Source organism: Pempheris klunzingeri, chromosome 7 (genome assembly GCF_042242105.1).
Source record: "Pempheris klunzingeri isolate RE-2024b chromosome 7, fPemKlu1.hap1, whole genome shotgun sequence".
In the NCBI taxonomy this organism is placed as follows: Eukaryota; Metazoa; Chordata; class Actinopteri; order Acropomatiformes; family Pempheridae; genus Pempheris; species Pempheris klunzingeri.
In genome coordinates this window covers 8,378,019-8,394,195 of record NC_092018.1, presented here as the reverse complement: position 1 = coordinate 8,394,195, position 16,177 = coordinate 8,378,019, and the positions used below count along the sequence as shown (strand labels likewise).

Genomic DNA, 16,177 nt, shown 5'->3' with positions numbered 1-16,177 from the left:
TGACTGCAAATTTGAGATTTTTGGTTCCATCTGCCATGTCTTTGTGAGACACAGAAAAGGTGAGTGGATGGTTTCTACATGTGTGGTTCCCATTGTGAAGCATGGAGGAGGAGGTGTGATGGTGTGTGTGTGTGGGGGGGGCTTTGCTGCTGACATTGTTGGTGATTTATTCAAAACTCAAGGCACACTTAACCAGCATGGCTACCACAGCATTGTGAATGCCATCCCATCTGGTCTGCGCTTTGTGGGGCCATCATTTGTTTTTCATCAGGACAAAGACTTCAAACACACCTCCAGGCTAAGCAAGGGCCATTTCACCTAGAAGGAGGGTGATGGAGTGCTGCATCAGATGACCTGGCCTCCACTATCACCTATTTTAAACCCAATTGAGATAATTTAGGATGTGTTGGACCGCAGAGTGAAGGAAAAGCAGCCAACAAATGCTCAGCACCTCTAGGAAATCCTTCAAGACTGTTGGAAAACCATTCCAGGTGACGACCTCATAAAGCTGATTGAGAGACTGCAAAGAGTGTGCAAAGTTGTCATCAAAGCAAAAGTTAGCTACTTTGAAGAATATAAAATATGAAATATATTCTCCTTTGTTTAACACTCTTTTGTTTGTTATATAATTCTATATGTGTTCCTTCTATCTATATAGTTTTCTCCATTGGCCCATTAAAAGTTTATGATCAATAATTGGTTATGCCCAAGAGGCTATAATTGGATCAGACGATATTGATCAGGAACCCATGATTGGTGATCTTGTTGGTGATGTAACTGCAAGCTTGTGTGAAGAAAGACCACTGAAAATATAGGAGCCATTATTCCCTTCATTACATTTAAGTGAAACTCCAAGGTAAGGCACTACATAACAAAAATTGTGTTTTTTAAGTTTAATTCTACATCAAAACTTTGACTTTGTTGGTTGGTTTGCTAGCACATGTATACATCTCATTACTGGGGAAATGCAACCAACATGGCGAGGCTGCACAAATGTTACTGAGTTTATACTTCACTTTAAGGACTAGGTTATCTTAACACAGGATCCTGATTTAATTTTTGTTAAGAATGATGATGAACTTTGGACATTTTGATATGAATGCAGCCTATCACTGAGCAGCAATAGCCAACAACAGTCTATAGTTGTTGGCCTGCATGTCAAAGCACAATCCCATTTCCTACTGCAAAGCATTGTTTGAGCTACTGGTGATGAAATTAGATGTGAAAGTGGTCGATGTCCTCTGGAAAAGAGGGGAAAAAATGAGTGGAAGTGAGAGCATGAAAGCGACGGCAAGAGTGAACTAATGTTATCCTCCAATGTTGAGGAAATTGTTGACAAAATTCTTTTATCACAAAATATATTCTAAACCAAGCCATGTTTCCACTGTTAAATGTTTAAATTATGTCATTTAATCTTATATGCTAATGAACTATATTCTGAAGTTGAACTAACACTCAGCATTATCAAATTATATATCATCATTATAAACATCAATATTGATCAATATGGGAAAAACAAATGTGATCATATTTTTTGTCATATTGCCCAACCCTATTCTCATTCATTGTATCAGAGCCTGGTGTTTACGTGGATTCTGCCTAGTGTGTATTATTATCTTAATTACTGTATATTCTTTATTACATTACAATCACATTATTGCAACTAAGAGGACTGCAAATAAACACACATCTAAAAGACCCTCCACACAAAGATGGATTATGAAGAGAGGCAATTAGCCGTAGAGAGATTGAATCCAGTAACTCATTATGGTTCAATCTAATGGTGAGCTTATGCTGAATTGCACTGTAAATAATGCATTGAATTCTTTACATTCCTTCATATAAAATCTGTTAAACGAAAACACATCAATCACGGCATGACTCACAAGGCAAGAAAGCCAAGGACGGTCAAATGTAATTTGAATTGAGGATGACTATAGAATAATAACAGCCACTTTTCCACAAATGGGATCACACAGAGGTTTATTTATCCAATACCATGCCTGAATAAAAATATTAATGAGTAACTTTAGTAAAGCAGAAAGTACTTTTATTGATTTAAGCTCATTGATAGCAAAAAGATGTATTGCTATAAATTGGAAAAATATGAATGGACCTGGCATCTCCCAATGGTTAAAACAGATGTTGTCTAGCTTACCTTTGGAAAGAATAACATATATACATAAGTCAAGGCAACAAGAATTCGAAAAGATTTGGGGACCCTTTATTGACTTTACTAAGGACTTTGATGTTTCTGATGACTTGACTAATTTATGAATCCCTTGCAACCATGTACTGTATCTAGAGATGACCACCTCCTAAATTCCAAAAGAGAAGCTATGTTCTTGAAAGGTCCTGTTTTATGTGTTATCTCGGGTTATTCTATTTCTGTATTGCTTTTCTCTTTATATTTGTTTTCTATGTTTGTGTAAAACATGTGATACTGAACTGCTTCGTAAGAACGAGTATAATTGGAAAATTGTATCACTTTGAAAGAAAAAACTCATAATAAAATGTTTATGGAAAAAAAATATATATTAATGAGTAAATAAATCAAAACTATTCTGAGAAATTACCTCTGTAAACGATACAAAAGAAAATCTAAAATTGCATGTTGAGAAATTAGGGAATGAAACCTTCCCGCAAATGCTGACCATCTACGTATGGCTTTGTTTCTAGAAAGTTGGCAGCATAATAGCTGTGGTTCCATGCTGTTAACCAGAGAAGTGTTTGCATAGCATACTGTGCACTTTCACTAATAGCCCATTTCAGTCATGTCGAAGCCAAAGGGTAGGGGGGAGGGGGGGGGACTCCAGTCATAATAAGCAGTGTACAAAAAAAAAAAAGAAAAAAGCCTTGACTTTGTGACTTTAGCTGTCTTACCACCAAGTCGGGGTCCTGCATGAGGCTCAGGATGGCCTCATAGAGTAAAGGTCGAAGATCAGATTTGAACTTGACAGAGATCCATTGTCCTATTAGCCAGATGACTCGTCTGCGAATCAACTTGTACCTGTAGAGGAAAGAAGAGAGGGGAGGTGTTTGTTCTGGTTGCAGATAAATACTTTAACAGACTTCTCTGCCCTCTTCATCCATATCATAATTTTTCTAGAAATTAACCAGCTGGCTCTCTAATCTTATCACCACAATATAGCACAGTGCTTATGGATCCATTAAAAACAAGTGGGCCAGCTATTCAAATGATGAAATTGGTGCAGTCATTGCTTATGGCTCATCCTGAAATAGCTATTATCATTGGCTTACGTATGGTGGAGACTGCAGTATAATTTGTGCTCTAAGGGATTGAGCCACATCACTGTCCTTCCATTACACATATCCATCTCCAAGACTATGTCTAATTTAACCCACTCTGGTTATTCACAGCTCAGTGTGCATGTGTATTCCACCAGATTAGAGTCCTCAGAGAGGCAGAGGTAGTGGCATTATTATACAGGATATTGAAGACCATGGTACAAATAAAACTGAATCAAAACACGACTATAAGGACAAACTAAGGAAAAGCAGCACTAGGTGAAGAAAGTGTTCAGAATGAGTGTGTTGTAAGTGTAAACTAAATAAGAGAAATAGCCTAGTTTAAAAACTAGAATGATCAAAAATCCACTGGGGCTGTGTGATACGAATTAAAATGTCCTATGCTGCTTGTCCCAAATGTGAGGCACTGCATGTCTGGAATTGATGGTTTTTATGCAGTTGTATCAGAGAGACGTGAAGTGTCCCTCAGCATCTGCCCTTGTTTGTATCTGAGGCAGACTGAAGACTGCCTAGACAGAAATGGAGGGTTGACGGATAGAGGAGCGAAGGAATGGAGATGAGAGGATAAAGAATAAGGGGATGACACATTTTGGCTTTTTGTCAAATATCCACAGGGGGCCAGAGACCACAGCCTGGGCTACTAGCCAGAGGATACTTAACAACAGCATGACTCATAAAATGACTTAGAGATGGCAAACAACCATGGGTGCATGCGTCTGCGTATTAGGGATGGGTCATGAGGCCTACAAATAATATCACTGTATTTTTCTCTTTTTGGACGGTGACGGTATTATCACAGTATCACTTTTTTTTTTTATAAAGTTTTGGGAAGAGTAGCCTGTCTAGTCTGGCTACGTAATTCGACTTAGAATTTTGAAAATAAGACAAGTAAATGGTATGTATTCTTATCAAACAGAAACATGGAAGACTATTATGCATTTTCAGCAGTATTTATTTTGCAAAATACCTAAAGTAGTGAAAAGGTAGTCATTTTCTCCCCAGACAGAAGTTCTTGGCTTGTTTTTCTGTTGCCTTTTGTGAAGTGTTGTTATGACAGAACCCTTTGTATAAATAAAATGGAAGTGAATAGAGAAGGCCAATGCATGAAGCAGCATAGGAATACTGAAAGTGGAACCCACAGCCTCCCTCCAGAGGAGGGAAGATGGTTGGGTACCCCAGAGGCACATGGGGGCCACCTGGGCAAGGTCACTGCATTGCACTTGGGTTAAGGTTCTGAGCAGCAGGCTTGGTTTGGTCGCACCAGACCAGACCCCAGATTCACTCCTCCACATCCAGCGATCGCACCCACACTTCAAGTCTGTCGCAGACCGTCCAGACTGACAGAGGCCACATGGGCCGTTTAGCACAGGTGAGAGGGGGTGAAGACTGGGCCCAGACTGGGTTTAAACTACACTCTCGCAGCTCAAAGACAACCGCTTAGCTGTTGGCCACAGCTTTCAGTGCTTTGATAATAGGTTTAATTGACTTCCAAATACATTTCAAATAAATATATCCCCAAAGCATTTTGAAAAACTAAACCTGAGCCTCTGGATAAACCATCACTAACAACATTAATCTAAATGCTATTTGGACTTGAGTTCTCATCATCTTAAAAGCAAAAGATGGCACTTAGACACTCCTGGGCTAAATTGCTCAGGAGCACTGGAGCATGCAAGCAGAATAAACTAGAATCCAATCACTTCAAAAGGCAAACAAAGGCAGCCATACCAATTTGATTTTCTACAAGCTTTTATGGAAGCAGCACCATATGGGATAGCTCCAACATGATAGAGCAGGAACAGCAGTGCCAGTGGACAATGGCCATGGGCACATTCCCAGAACTCTCTCTAAATTCCAGTTCCAAACAACAGCTTGGCACCAATACACTGGCACTAGCAAGTCTGTGGCATCAAGAATAAATAATCAAATCACAGGTGATTATCTGTTGTCACACAAACGCTGATACAAGACTCTTCCACTTTTGGGGGTTTTAAATATCACAACAAATTAAATAAGTATATCACAAGTTCAAGTTTTATTTATGGCGCTGTACACAACCATTAGAAAATATGTGTCTATGCCAGTTTAGACTTGATCACACATAAAAACAAAACTGACAATTATCAGCATAATTTCACACGAGATCAAAAAAGATTATTATTCACTCATGACTGATTAGTGTTCCCAACTCTGCATCAATATAAGAAAATGTTGCATGCATCCACGTCTGTGTCTGACAAACAAAGAATATTTTCTTCAGCTGGGGTGAGTACACTTAGTGGGTTGGTACTATTTACTATTAGTGTGCTGGCAGATGGACAGGCAGGTTTGACAGGGGTATTTGTCTGTCAGTCAAAGGTTAGACATGACTCATCCATGACAAAACCTGTCTCCTGCTCCATAACATCCCACAGCTGTCAACAACCCTGCTCCTCTGTCTGGCAAACACATGGAGAATCCATGTGAACAAAATATAATGATTAACTATATAAGGATTTAAACAAATTATCAGAAGGCCATTCATTTTGAGTAAGGCTTTTGTCATTGACAGAAGCTTAGCTAGAACAAGCTTCTTTACAGCTCATTGCTCAGTGACTGAAAAAACAGTACATTTGTCACAAGTGGTAATATTGCCTGATTGTTCATGGAGATTAGTGAGTACTTGCAACTCAGAGGAATATCACAAAATGTCCCAGGAATTGATTCAGAACCAGGATTAATGAACGTGATCAGGATCAATAAAATCTAAATGATACCCTCCCCTGTGGAAATGGCATGGTAACTGGCACAGACAAATTGCAAGCTGAGACACAAGCAGGCAGAAGAAAATTCTGCAGGTGTGAGAGCAGGTGGGTGCGGATCTTTAGCCAAAGAGACTGTCATGGCCAATATTAACTTATGTACTCTAACGACACTGGCTAGAAACAGACTTTTTAAAAAAAAAAAAAAAAAATGTATTATTGTTATTTTTTATTCTATTTTATTTTTTAAATTCTACTTACCCAACTTTGCATATTGCTGTTAATGTTTAGTATTTTATTGTTCTTTGTGATGTGGATCAGGGTACACATGAGCAAACTATTAAATGCTCCAACAACCAAAACGCAGAGGGCCAAAGAAGGCAGGCAGTGCAGCATGATCTGGGAATGCTCTGGTAACAGCAGCAAATGTGCACAAGGCCAGTGTGTCAGCCAAAATGCTGCTTTGAATGTGGCTTCTGGCAGATGTCAATATAGACGTCCTTCAGCTTCATGTGAGATTTTGCCAGGCTGGTGAAATGTGTCAGCCATGTCACTTCTCTGTTTTAGCCAGACTTAGTATTTGAGTGTTGCAAAACAAACACAGATACACATACACGCACAGGCAGACACACATACATATATAAATATATAGCAATAATGTAACATAATGATTCAAGCAAATTGCCTACATTTCCTAGGACACATCACAAAAAATATCCTATAAAGTAAACAGACTAGACAAACAACCCATGATTCAGTTCCATTCTTCTAACGGGAAGATGCAGCTTTTCTGATATATTCCAAAGACCATTTTTCTTCCTTTTAATAATAAAAAAACACTAGTACAATGTGATACATTTCAAAGACACGTTGACATCATGTTAAGTGCTATCTAGCAGACAGGAAAAGTATTGTTACTCAAGTAGTTAAGTTTCACTGTGTGCCAGGAAGGATGATTACAAGAGAGATTAGCCAGCCAGCACAGGCCATTACAAGTAATCACAAGTCTACAATATAACAGTTAACAGCCTAATTCCCCACAATTAACTGTTATCAATCCACTTGAACACCTTTGAAATGAACTTGACAGCAGCACCAGTAAAAAGGAACATCCACTAATAAACCTTCAGCAGTTGTGCAAAGCACCGATATCTCCATGGTTAGCTTTAAATCTCTTGTTGAGACACTGCCACAGAGTGTGACAGCTTTTGAATGTGGGCCACCACAGTATAGAACAGGGACGTGTAACTTTCTGGTTGCTGAGTAACTATACTGTGTATATAAAGTGTACTTCTGTTCCTCAGCATATAAAATAGTTATGCAGTGTATACAGATTATTTCAAAGTGTATGGACAGCGGCGTATGAAGAGGAAATGGGGTGTTAAAGTGCTCCCACTGTGGTGGCAACTATGCTGCTTTAAAAATAGGTGGTATATGGTAAAATCAAATAGAAACACTACAAGCCCCAGTGATATGCTCATCCAGATTCTTCTTTGTATGATTGTGCACGTAAGAATTCTTTGTGTGATGGCCTCATTAACTTATTCTTACCTCCACTGGGAGGTAAGAATGAGATATAGACTAATACAATGATTTGCATGAAGACAAGCAAACAGGTAAAGGTGCAAACACCCTGGTCCACGAGTATATGTATGCTGATATAAACACAAACAAGGTAAAAAAGTCTGATTGAAACTTCACTTTGTAAGGACCATCATCAAAAACATCCAAGTTTTAATATGCAGGCTAAATCTATGTTCTCATGGCAGAAGCCTCTTCAAGAGACTATGGGAACATCAAATCTGACAGAAACACAGCCTGATTCAGGACCCCAGAACAGAGAAATCAATGGGACTTAATAAATGTATCTATTGTCCTTTATATAACTAACCTTAATTCTATTAAAAGTAAAAACAAAAAAAATCATCTTACCAAAGTAAGTGGATAAGGCTGGAGTTACCTTTTCATGATTAACAATTTCACTTAGGGGGCTAAAAACAACACTGAATTTATCATCTATAAACCGTTAAGCCATAGGTAGGACTGTTGACTTAATTGGGTGACATCTATTGCCATTAAACACAGCATGTATTTTTAATTTCAAAACTCCACAACTACATTCATTATTTTGATTGTTTTTAAGAGTGGCTCTGCACTGGGAAGACATCAATGTCAGGATTGTGGCTCCATGTTTACTCTGTTGTCCAATATTAATTTTCATTTGTTAGTGTTTTATTCCCTTTACCTGTTATTGAGGAAGAACAGTTAATAAATGCGTTTGCTGTGGGAGCCACAGTGTCTTGTGGGGACACTTTTCTGAACAATGTTTTTCTAAACTATTTTGTTGTTTCTGATCAAATAAAAAGTGTCAAAACATTTCTTTGGTGATGGTTACGGTTAGGGACAGGAATAGGTTAGTATTCTTAAATTACAGTACACATCGTGTTATATGGAAGTCCTCACTAGAATAGAGACACATGGTGTGTGTGTGTGTGTGTGTGTGTGTGTGTGTGTACACAAAGTGGAGGGGTTATTGACACATGCACTGCGTGGGAGTAGAGTCACAGTGACATCAGCACGCCTGCACTCTGACGTCAGCACCAACCTGTGTGGCCAACCTTTTGAATGCTGCAGGCTTTTTGTTTTTATTGTCCGGGGCTCTGTGTGTGCAGGGGCACTTCTTTGTTCTTCAAATCACTCTTACCACCGCGCCTCTGGCTTTTGATGCATTCATCTGTCAGCTCACTGTATATCGTTACTCCACCTGACAGTCTGTGGACATGTACCTTGTATGATGAGGTTTGTAGAGTTTGTATTACTGCTTTTCTAGTTAAACCAGCCTGTTACAGTGCTGATGTTCTGACAAGTATGACTACCGCCTCTAGAGTGAGTGTGTGAATATAAGCAGACATTGTTAATAAGACTGTGACATTCATTCAAAGCACTGATGAGGTACTTAAGAGCCTTTTGGCATGTATTGACTGTGCTGTTGACTGTAATCAATTGCTGGACAGAGGTTAATAGTCAATTAGCCTGAGCTACACTGCAAAGAATGTTAACTATGGAATGCATCAGGCATCATTAAAGTCTTGAAGTGTGCTCGCATACATTTTAAAAACAATGGAAAACATTTCAGGACAGTGAAATATATAATATGAGGACGGTGAGGTGTTATGAAGGCAATCAGATGCAGTACTGCTCCTCTATGGCAGTCAAAAGCTTAACATTAAAAAGCTTCACAAACATAGGTGTTTGTGTCATTTGGCCCACCTAGCTGTTTGTTTTGTTTATTCTTTATCATAGAACATTTAAAGTATAAAATATCACGACTAATGGAAAACAAATAAACATGCTGAGAAATATGTGTGAAACTTGAAAAATGCAACACGTCTGACACAATACCTGTGATGGCTGACTTGCAGCTCTCCAAGAAGCTGATTCTTGAACCACTGGTCAAAGTCCACATTGTCAAAGAGCTCATAGGCTGCTAGTCCCACGGCATTATATACTGCAGACAAAACAACCACAAGTCAGAAAAGCGTCATAATGTAGTCACAGTATTCCCAATAGGACTGAGAATATTAAACTTCCAAAAAGTGCAGATTTAACTGAGAGACACTGAAACTTTTCCCATTACTTTCATTCTCTAGCATTATGCAAGGGTGGCACAGAGCATGAGCATATTGGGATCTACAGTATGTTTGGGTGAGTGTGTCTGTGAGTGTGTGAGGGAGAAAAGCCAGGGCAGAGAAAGCAAGGGAAGGATATAAAAAACTGTAGGTGTCTCTAAGTGGAATGATCCTAAAGCTTATGGAGGAGATAAACACCTCTCAGACATATTTTCTCTCATTTATCATGACGAAAAGATGGATGGATGGAATGATAGGCAGAAAAGATGGATAGTCCAAAGCTGCTCAAGCAGTGGCCTTGGTTCTTATCACATAAAGGGGAGTTTCTATTTATAGATAAATAAAACTGACAAAAAAAAGAAAATTGGAAACTCTCAGGAAGAGTAATGTGCATCTCGAGTGTAGTGAAAAGGCAGATAGCTGTTGTATGTGGATCTTTAGTATTTTTATTTCTACATTCATTACAATTTTGATTATTATACATTTTGTGTTTTTTATAGAAATGTATGTATTTTGCTACTGACACACTTTAGCTTCCCTTTGTGGTAAGGTATAGTTATTTCCTGGTCTACTGGACTGCTATATTATTCTGGCTCCAGAAAATGTGATGTTCATGGATTTTCAATTGTGTTCGTAGTGGTTGCAAAAAGGCATCTCAGAGGGGATAACGGTGTACTACAATATACTTACTCAGTTCTAATGCTTAATATTTCAAAAAGAGGATATTAATGCTGCTGCTAATGCAGCATTAACATGACAAATGGGAAACTGCTCCTGCAGCCTACAAAGGTGGGTCATACTTCATTGAATGCCTGTTAGCCGGATTTGTAAGCTGTAAAAATGGTCTAAGCAGGTGGTCTTTTTGTTTTTGTAGCAAATATGGTTGTTGCGTATAACACAAGACAAATGTCTTATTGGCACATAGGATGGACAAATGTGCCTCTTCCAGGCATATAATGTTGGGTTGGGTGCTCAAAAAACACTGGACCCTCTTTTTACAGCTGTATAATTAAGGTCTTAGTCTATAATTGTATCAGTACTGTTATAATTATTGACTTATTGATTTTCTTTTAAAAAATCTAAAAAGCTGTTATTTAATGCCCTTTGGGCTCTTCAACCAGCTTTAGTTCTCACAGCCGCAATTATCTGCCACTGCTGCTACCACAGCACAGCTTCATCATCCAGTGATGTCTGCTGTTTTATCCACACTGTCAACAGACTGCCGAGATCTCTACAGGCATCCAGCTTTAACAGAGGCCCTCTTAGCAGGCAATCTCGGCTGTCTGTGATTTAGTTGTGTAGACCATAAAACCACCAGAGTGGCAGCCCTGACCTGCCAGAGTTATAAATACTAAAAGGAGTTAGAGAGGAGAAAAAGACAGGGTGTAAGGAAGACAAAAGAGGGGGGGGGGGGGGGGGGACAAGATGTCCATGGGCATGAGAGATGAGGTGGGAGTGAAGTGAGAGAGACGCACTGCAAGAATGGATAGTTCTAAAAATGCAACCAAAAAAGGGGATCTATAGGCACAATTATCATTTTCAAATAATTATTCTGATTTTATTTCTAAATTATTATTATTTCTAAAATAGCTAAATCCTTTAGCTCTTTTTTTTCCAAACCTATGTCTCAATTTACCCTGCTCATCCTCTCCATCTGTTTGCTTTGTTTAGGATTGTGGATGGAGAATCTCAACACATTTGGCAAATTTGTTTTGAAGACTACACAGTCATGCTAGCTAAATCACACAGATTTTTATGATTGCAGATCAGTCATTGGATGCATGATGGATGACAGCAGTTATTGAAATAGCAGGAGCAGGCAAAGCCACTGACTCACCTGCATCCTTCATGAGCAACTGAACAGGGTCTTCAACATTGGTTGGGCCTGCAAAGACAGATACACACTCTGAATGTACCATCAGTGACTAGACAGACCGCATATTTCACTGTTAACAGAAGATCTGTAGGATTTATTGGACTCAGTGACCACATCATAACACAGCTGCAACTTCAAGAGGTCTGGACTCCATTATATCAGTCTTGTCTCAGTCATTTCACTGCTCTGTTCTCTCCCTCTCTATTAGTCCTTGCTGTGTACTCAGGTCCCAAAATCAATAGCTGCCTCCTTTCAACCATAGAATTACCCAATCTGGCGTCTTCCTTGCTCCAGCAGAACCCATTTCCACTCTGTCACTTGAAAACGAAAGCGACTTGGGAGACATGCTGGAAGCAGAACCTGTAATCCGCCCGTTTGAGCAATGGCGCTTCTAATTCAGCGACAAAACTAAAACAGCACACCAGTACCACCAGGGGAGAGTGAGGTAGAGGAGTGTGTGTGTGTGTAATGGTGGAGGTTGTCAACAGGGACTTGAAGGTGTTATAAAGCCTATAGATTGCATGTTACACACACTGTGACTTCAAAAGGCAACATGAACAAACCTACACGCTTTGTTGTCTTCTGGTATATGAAATATTAATGATTTACTCTGAGGCAAGGCTACACTGCATAATGTATGGGCAGTGTCAGGCAAGAATTCTTTTATTTAAAGTTCTTTGCAAGGTGTATAAATGCATTAAGAAAACTTTAAATAAGGGATCTATATGATATCATTGGGGTAGACAAATATTAGACCGACTTCTCAGTAGCAGGGCAATAAAATCCAACAGCATCACAAACAGCTTCCAAAATGACCATAACATTGTATCAGCTACAACAAAAATGTAACTTTATTACCTTCATGAAGGTATGATTTATAGCAGAGCTGTATTAGAAAGCAATGATTTCTTTCTCTCTAGAAAGCAATGCTTTCTAATACAGCTAGCTTGGAGTACCTAATAAACTGGCAACTGAACATGTTTTCTTTGCACTGAAAGAGACAGAAAAAGAAAAGAGAACAAACTGTGCTTTTGGCATTTAATATTATTTTCAATTGACATTTCACTGACCCTGGAGATTCTGAACCATTTCCAGTAGCACCGGGGTCAGTGTCTGGCTGTAGTTGTGGAAGATATCCAGGAATAATACTTCTGTACAAGGCTAAAAAAAAAAAAAGAAAGAAAGAAAAGAACAAAAGAAAGATGATTAATTGGCAGAATAGATGGCACACTGTATGCAAAAGTCATTAGAATCATTCATTTGTTTTCACTGCTCTTAGCAGCCTGCTGTGACTTTGTTGGGCACTCGGTGGTGGTGAGGGGGAATATCACAGGAATAAGTGATGTCAGTGCATACCGTCTATAAGCACAAAGAAAAGTTTATACAAAAAGGCACATGTACAAACACACAGAAACAATGGTAAACAATGCCTTGAGCTCCGGTTCAATAAAAAGTCAATGTGACATTGTCAGGAGATTTCTGTGTGTGTGTTCAAACAGAAAAGTGGTGGTCCACACGCCCTCAGAAGTTTATTGGTTTTAGATGTCAAGAAAGAAAAAAAATCAATGTTAAATAAAGGTGTAAGAAATCTGACTACATGGGCTAAGCTGAATAATGAGTAGACGCCATGTGCTACAGTATATGTGCACGTGTCGGTGACATCATACAGCATGTAGGTATAACCTTTCCGCCTTGTGGCAAGAGGTCAGAGGTCAGATGAGATGACACTTGTAGAATGTCAATCCAGCACCCTTGTTCTGTTTGGAAATCATTGACAGTGTGATATTGATAGGGGAAGGTCAACTATAATCAGCTGTTAGGATTGGTGACCATGTAAGGAATAGATGGACAGTGACATTTCATCCATGAATCATCCTGAGCACCACGACATGCTAACACGAAGGTCAAAAGAGGGCGTGCGCTCTGTGAAAAAGTACTGAATCTGTGTGTTAAAAACACACAGGTAAGAATATGTGTATTCAGACACTATATTAGCTCCAAACTTCAGGTAAAACTAATCTCTGCAACATATATTATTCTTCTCTGCATAGATCTGCAGTGACACTGACGTTCATCTTTGCAAACTTCCAGACTCAGTGTCTGTAATCACTTCAATAACAACCAAGAATTCTAGACTGATTAGTAATTAGCTAACTAATAAGCTCTAAAAAGCCAAGTTTCCACCCAAAGTATCTGGAACTTATAGTAGCAGTGATTTTCCAAATGTTTTTTCAAAGAAACTAAAGCCCATTGTTGTTTGTTGGGCCTGTCCTCCCCAGCTCAGCGAAAAAAAGAGAGAGACAGGGGAAATCAGGGGTGGTTGTGAGAGAATTGGTGGTCGAAGAGGCAGCTGGTAAACCAAAGAAGTAAATCAGAGAAATAAAACCTTATGTTTATGCCTCCGGACAACACGAGGTCTCTGCTCTGTGTATTTTTGTGCGCCTTAGACATGCACCTCTTCAGACAGAGAGCAGAGGAGTGAAACGGAGACAGCCATGTAACCTGGTCATTACGTTTTCGAAATGGTAGCCTAAATAAAATGATGTGCGTACCCGCTGAAGATGTTCAGTGCTGCAAGCCCCACTCCTAAAGTTCCTGAAACTTTGAGGGGTATAAAATAATGCCCCCAGAACTCAATTTAGACCCTGGTCACTTTGTAGGAAACACAGAAGGGGAGTCCCTTGAAAAGGTTCCTAGTCCCTGCAGTGGAAACGTGGTTATGGACTTTAATGCCACACTTTTTCTGCTGTAGTGTGCTCTAAATGAATAGGGACAAGATTAACCTTAATTCAGTAAGTTCAAGTTCAGTAAGTGAGTGCTTTACTGTACTTCAAAGAAACAGCAGCGCAGAAGTTTCTCATCTGAACTGATGAGTGTGAGTAGAATGGGAATCAACACAGGGAGAGGTGGGGAGAGAAACCTCACAAAATCTGCTGAAGACAAACCACTGCAAACTAGCACAGGCAGACTGTTTTATGATGCTGCAATGGCTGCTCAGTGCCACCACATTTAAGGCTGCTTTGAATTTTTTTAATAATGTAACACACACAAAAAATATTTGTGACAAATAAGTTCATTTAATTTACATTTCTATGGTTTCAATGGTGGTGTTTAGCATTAAGTTTTTTGTCTTTAATCTTGGCAACCTTGACATTATCAGAATGATGGCTTTACCCTGGTAGAAACACAGGGGACAAATTAAGTTTCTTATTAACAACATTCCTCTTTTACTGTGCCTACTTCTGTCCTGGGGTACCAGTAAGCTGCTGTAATGTGAAAATATAAAAGTCTTGTGTGTATGTGTGTGTGTCTGTGTATCTTTACTTACACGTAGACTGTATTTCCAGGAGTCACCACCTGTTTCTTCAACAGCTAGGAGAGGAGAGGAGAGGAGAGTGTTTATGGAGGACTAACAAGCAAGCAATAGTGCCACATGACTGAACTTTATTCTGAGATGACAAATGCTCATCTATGAGCGGTGTGGTCTGCAGACTATGGCTGAGGTTGTGCAGCAGAAACGATGAACATTTCTGAGCACCAGTGCAAATATATTTTTGCACATTTATATGTGGTTCTGTCTGACTCTAAAACTGAATCCAAATGTCAACGCTCTGAACTACTGCATTGGGCTCTTGTGGTCTCGGGTTTAAAACAGTGTTGTGTCTGAGTGGTCAGTGTCATCACATCAAGTCTGCAAAGGCACAGGGCTGCAATGAAAATAAAATCTGTTACTGGCATCACAATCGCTGCCATAGCCACGCTTGGATCTTTCCCCTCTAATCGATGTTTTCCGCATCAGCACTTGTGTAGTATTGCTGCTTTACTTAACTCTCAGCTTCTGATCACGTATTGTAATGCTTGATATGAACAGTAAAATGCTTTACTGATTTAAACAGTACAGCGTTAACACTGATGATTGTATCTAAATGGATGTTGGGTGAAAGTTGTTTGAAAACATTTGCTTGACTGTGCAGATTATCACATATTAATCACAATTCATGAAATCATTATTGGAAATGACCATAATAATGACAAGAAATAAAAAGAAGTGTTCAGTGCCTAACCTTACTGCAAGAATGCAGCATCATCGCTACATCGATTCAATAAACAATAAATTCTGGCGAAGCTCGCATCCAACATGAGATTGCTGCCCTGATGAAATGTAGAACTGGCTAGCCCTCGCTTCTCAAGAACATGTCTGTTAACTCTGCCAGTCTGCAGGACCAGATAAGTCTGGACATTTGGATTCAGCCTGTGAAGCTGGAGAGGTGCTATTACCGAAGCTCTCAGGGTCCTCTTCCCACATTGCCAGCTCCTCCTCTGTGAGAAGGAAGTAGTGAGAGACAAGCCTGCGTCCAATCTCTGTCAGCGTGGGGTGTGTGAAGAATGCTGTCTTGATCTTGTGAGCCTCCAGACTCTCTGGTTTACTGTCTGAAAGAGGGAGAGTAAGATAAAGAGAAAAGAAAGAATGAGAATAGACAGACACTTTATTATCCATTATTCTATCAAATGGTTGAATGTACTTACCTAAAACAATCCGTTATACTCATATTAACGCTACTGTCTTCTGTACTTTTCTTATCTTCAAGTATAATCGTCTGTAGTCTGCATGCCAACTTTAAATTCATACTACATCTTATTAAAGTTTGTAGTGAATAAAT

At 39.2% G+C, this 16,177-nt stretch overlaps 1 protein-coding gene across 1 annotated transcript in view; it reads right to left on the bottom strand.

The window, feature by feature from the left end:
• ipo11 (importin 11) overlaps nucleotides 1-16,177 on the bottom strand; it is a 116,200-nt gene that overhangs the window by 72,216 nt on the left and 27,807 nt on the right. The window contains exons 11-16 of the mRNA XM_070834330.1: nucleotides 15,795-15,947; nucleotides 14,845-14,888; nucleotides 12,587-12,677; nucleotides 11,478-11,525; nucleotides 9,414-9,519; nucleotides 2,884-3,010 (exon numbers count right to left, since the gene is read on the bottom strand). Of these exons, the coding sequence (XP_070690431.1) occupies nucleotides 2,884-3,010; nucleotides 9,414-9,519; nucleotides 11,478-11,525; nucleotides 12,587-12,677; nucleotides 14,845-14,888; nucleotides 15,795-15,947 (569 nt within the window). The remainder of the gene's footprint in view (nucleotides 1-2,883; nucleotides 3,011-9,413; nucleotides 9,520-11,477; nucleotides 11,526-12,586; nucleotides 12,678-14,844; nucleotides 14,889-15,794; nucleotides 15,948-16,177) is intronic.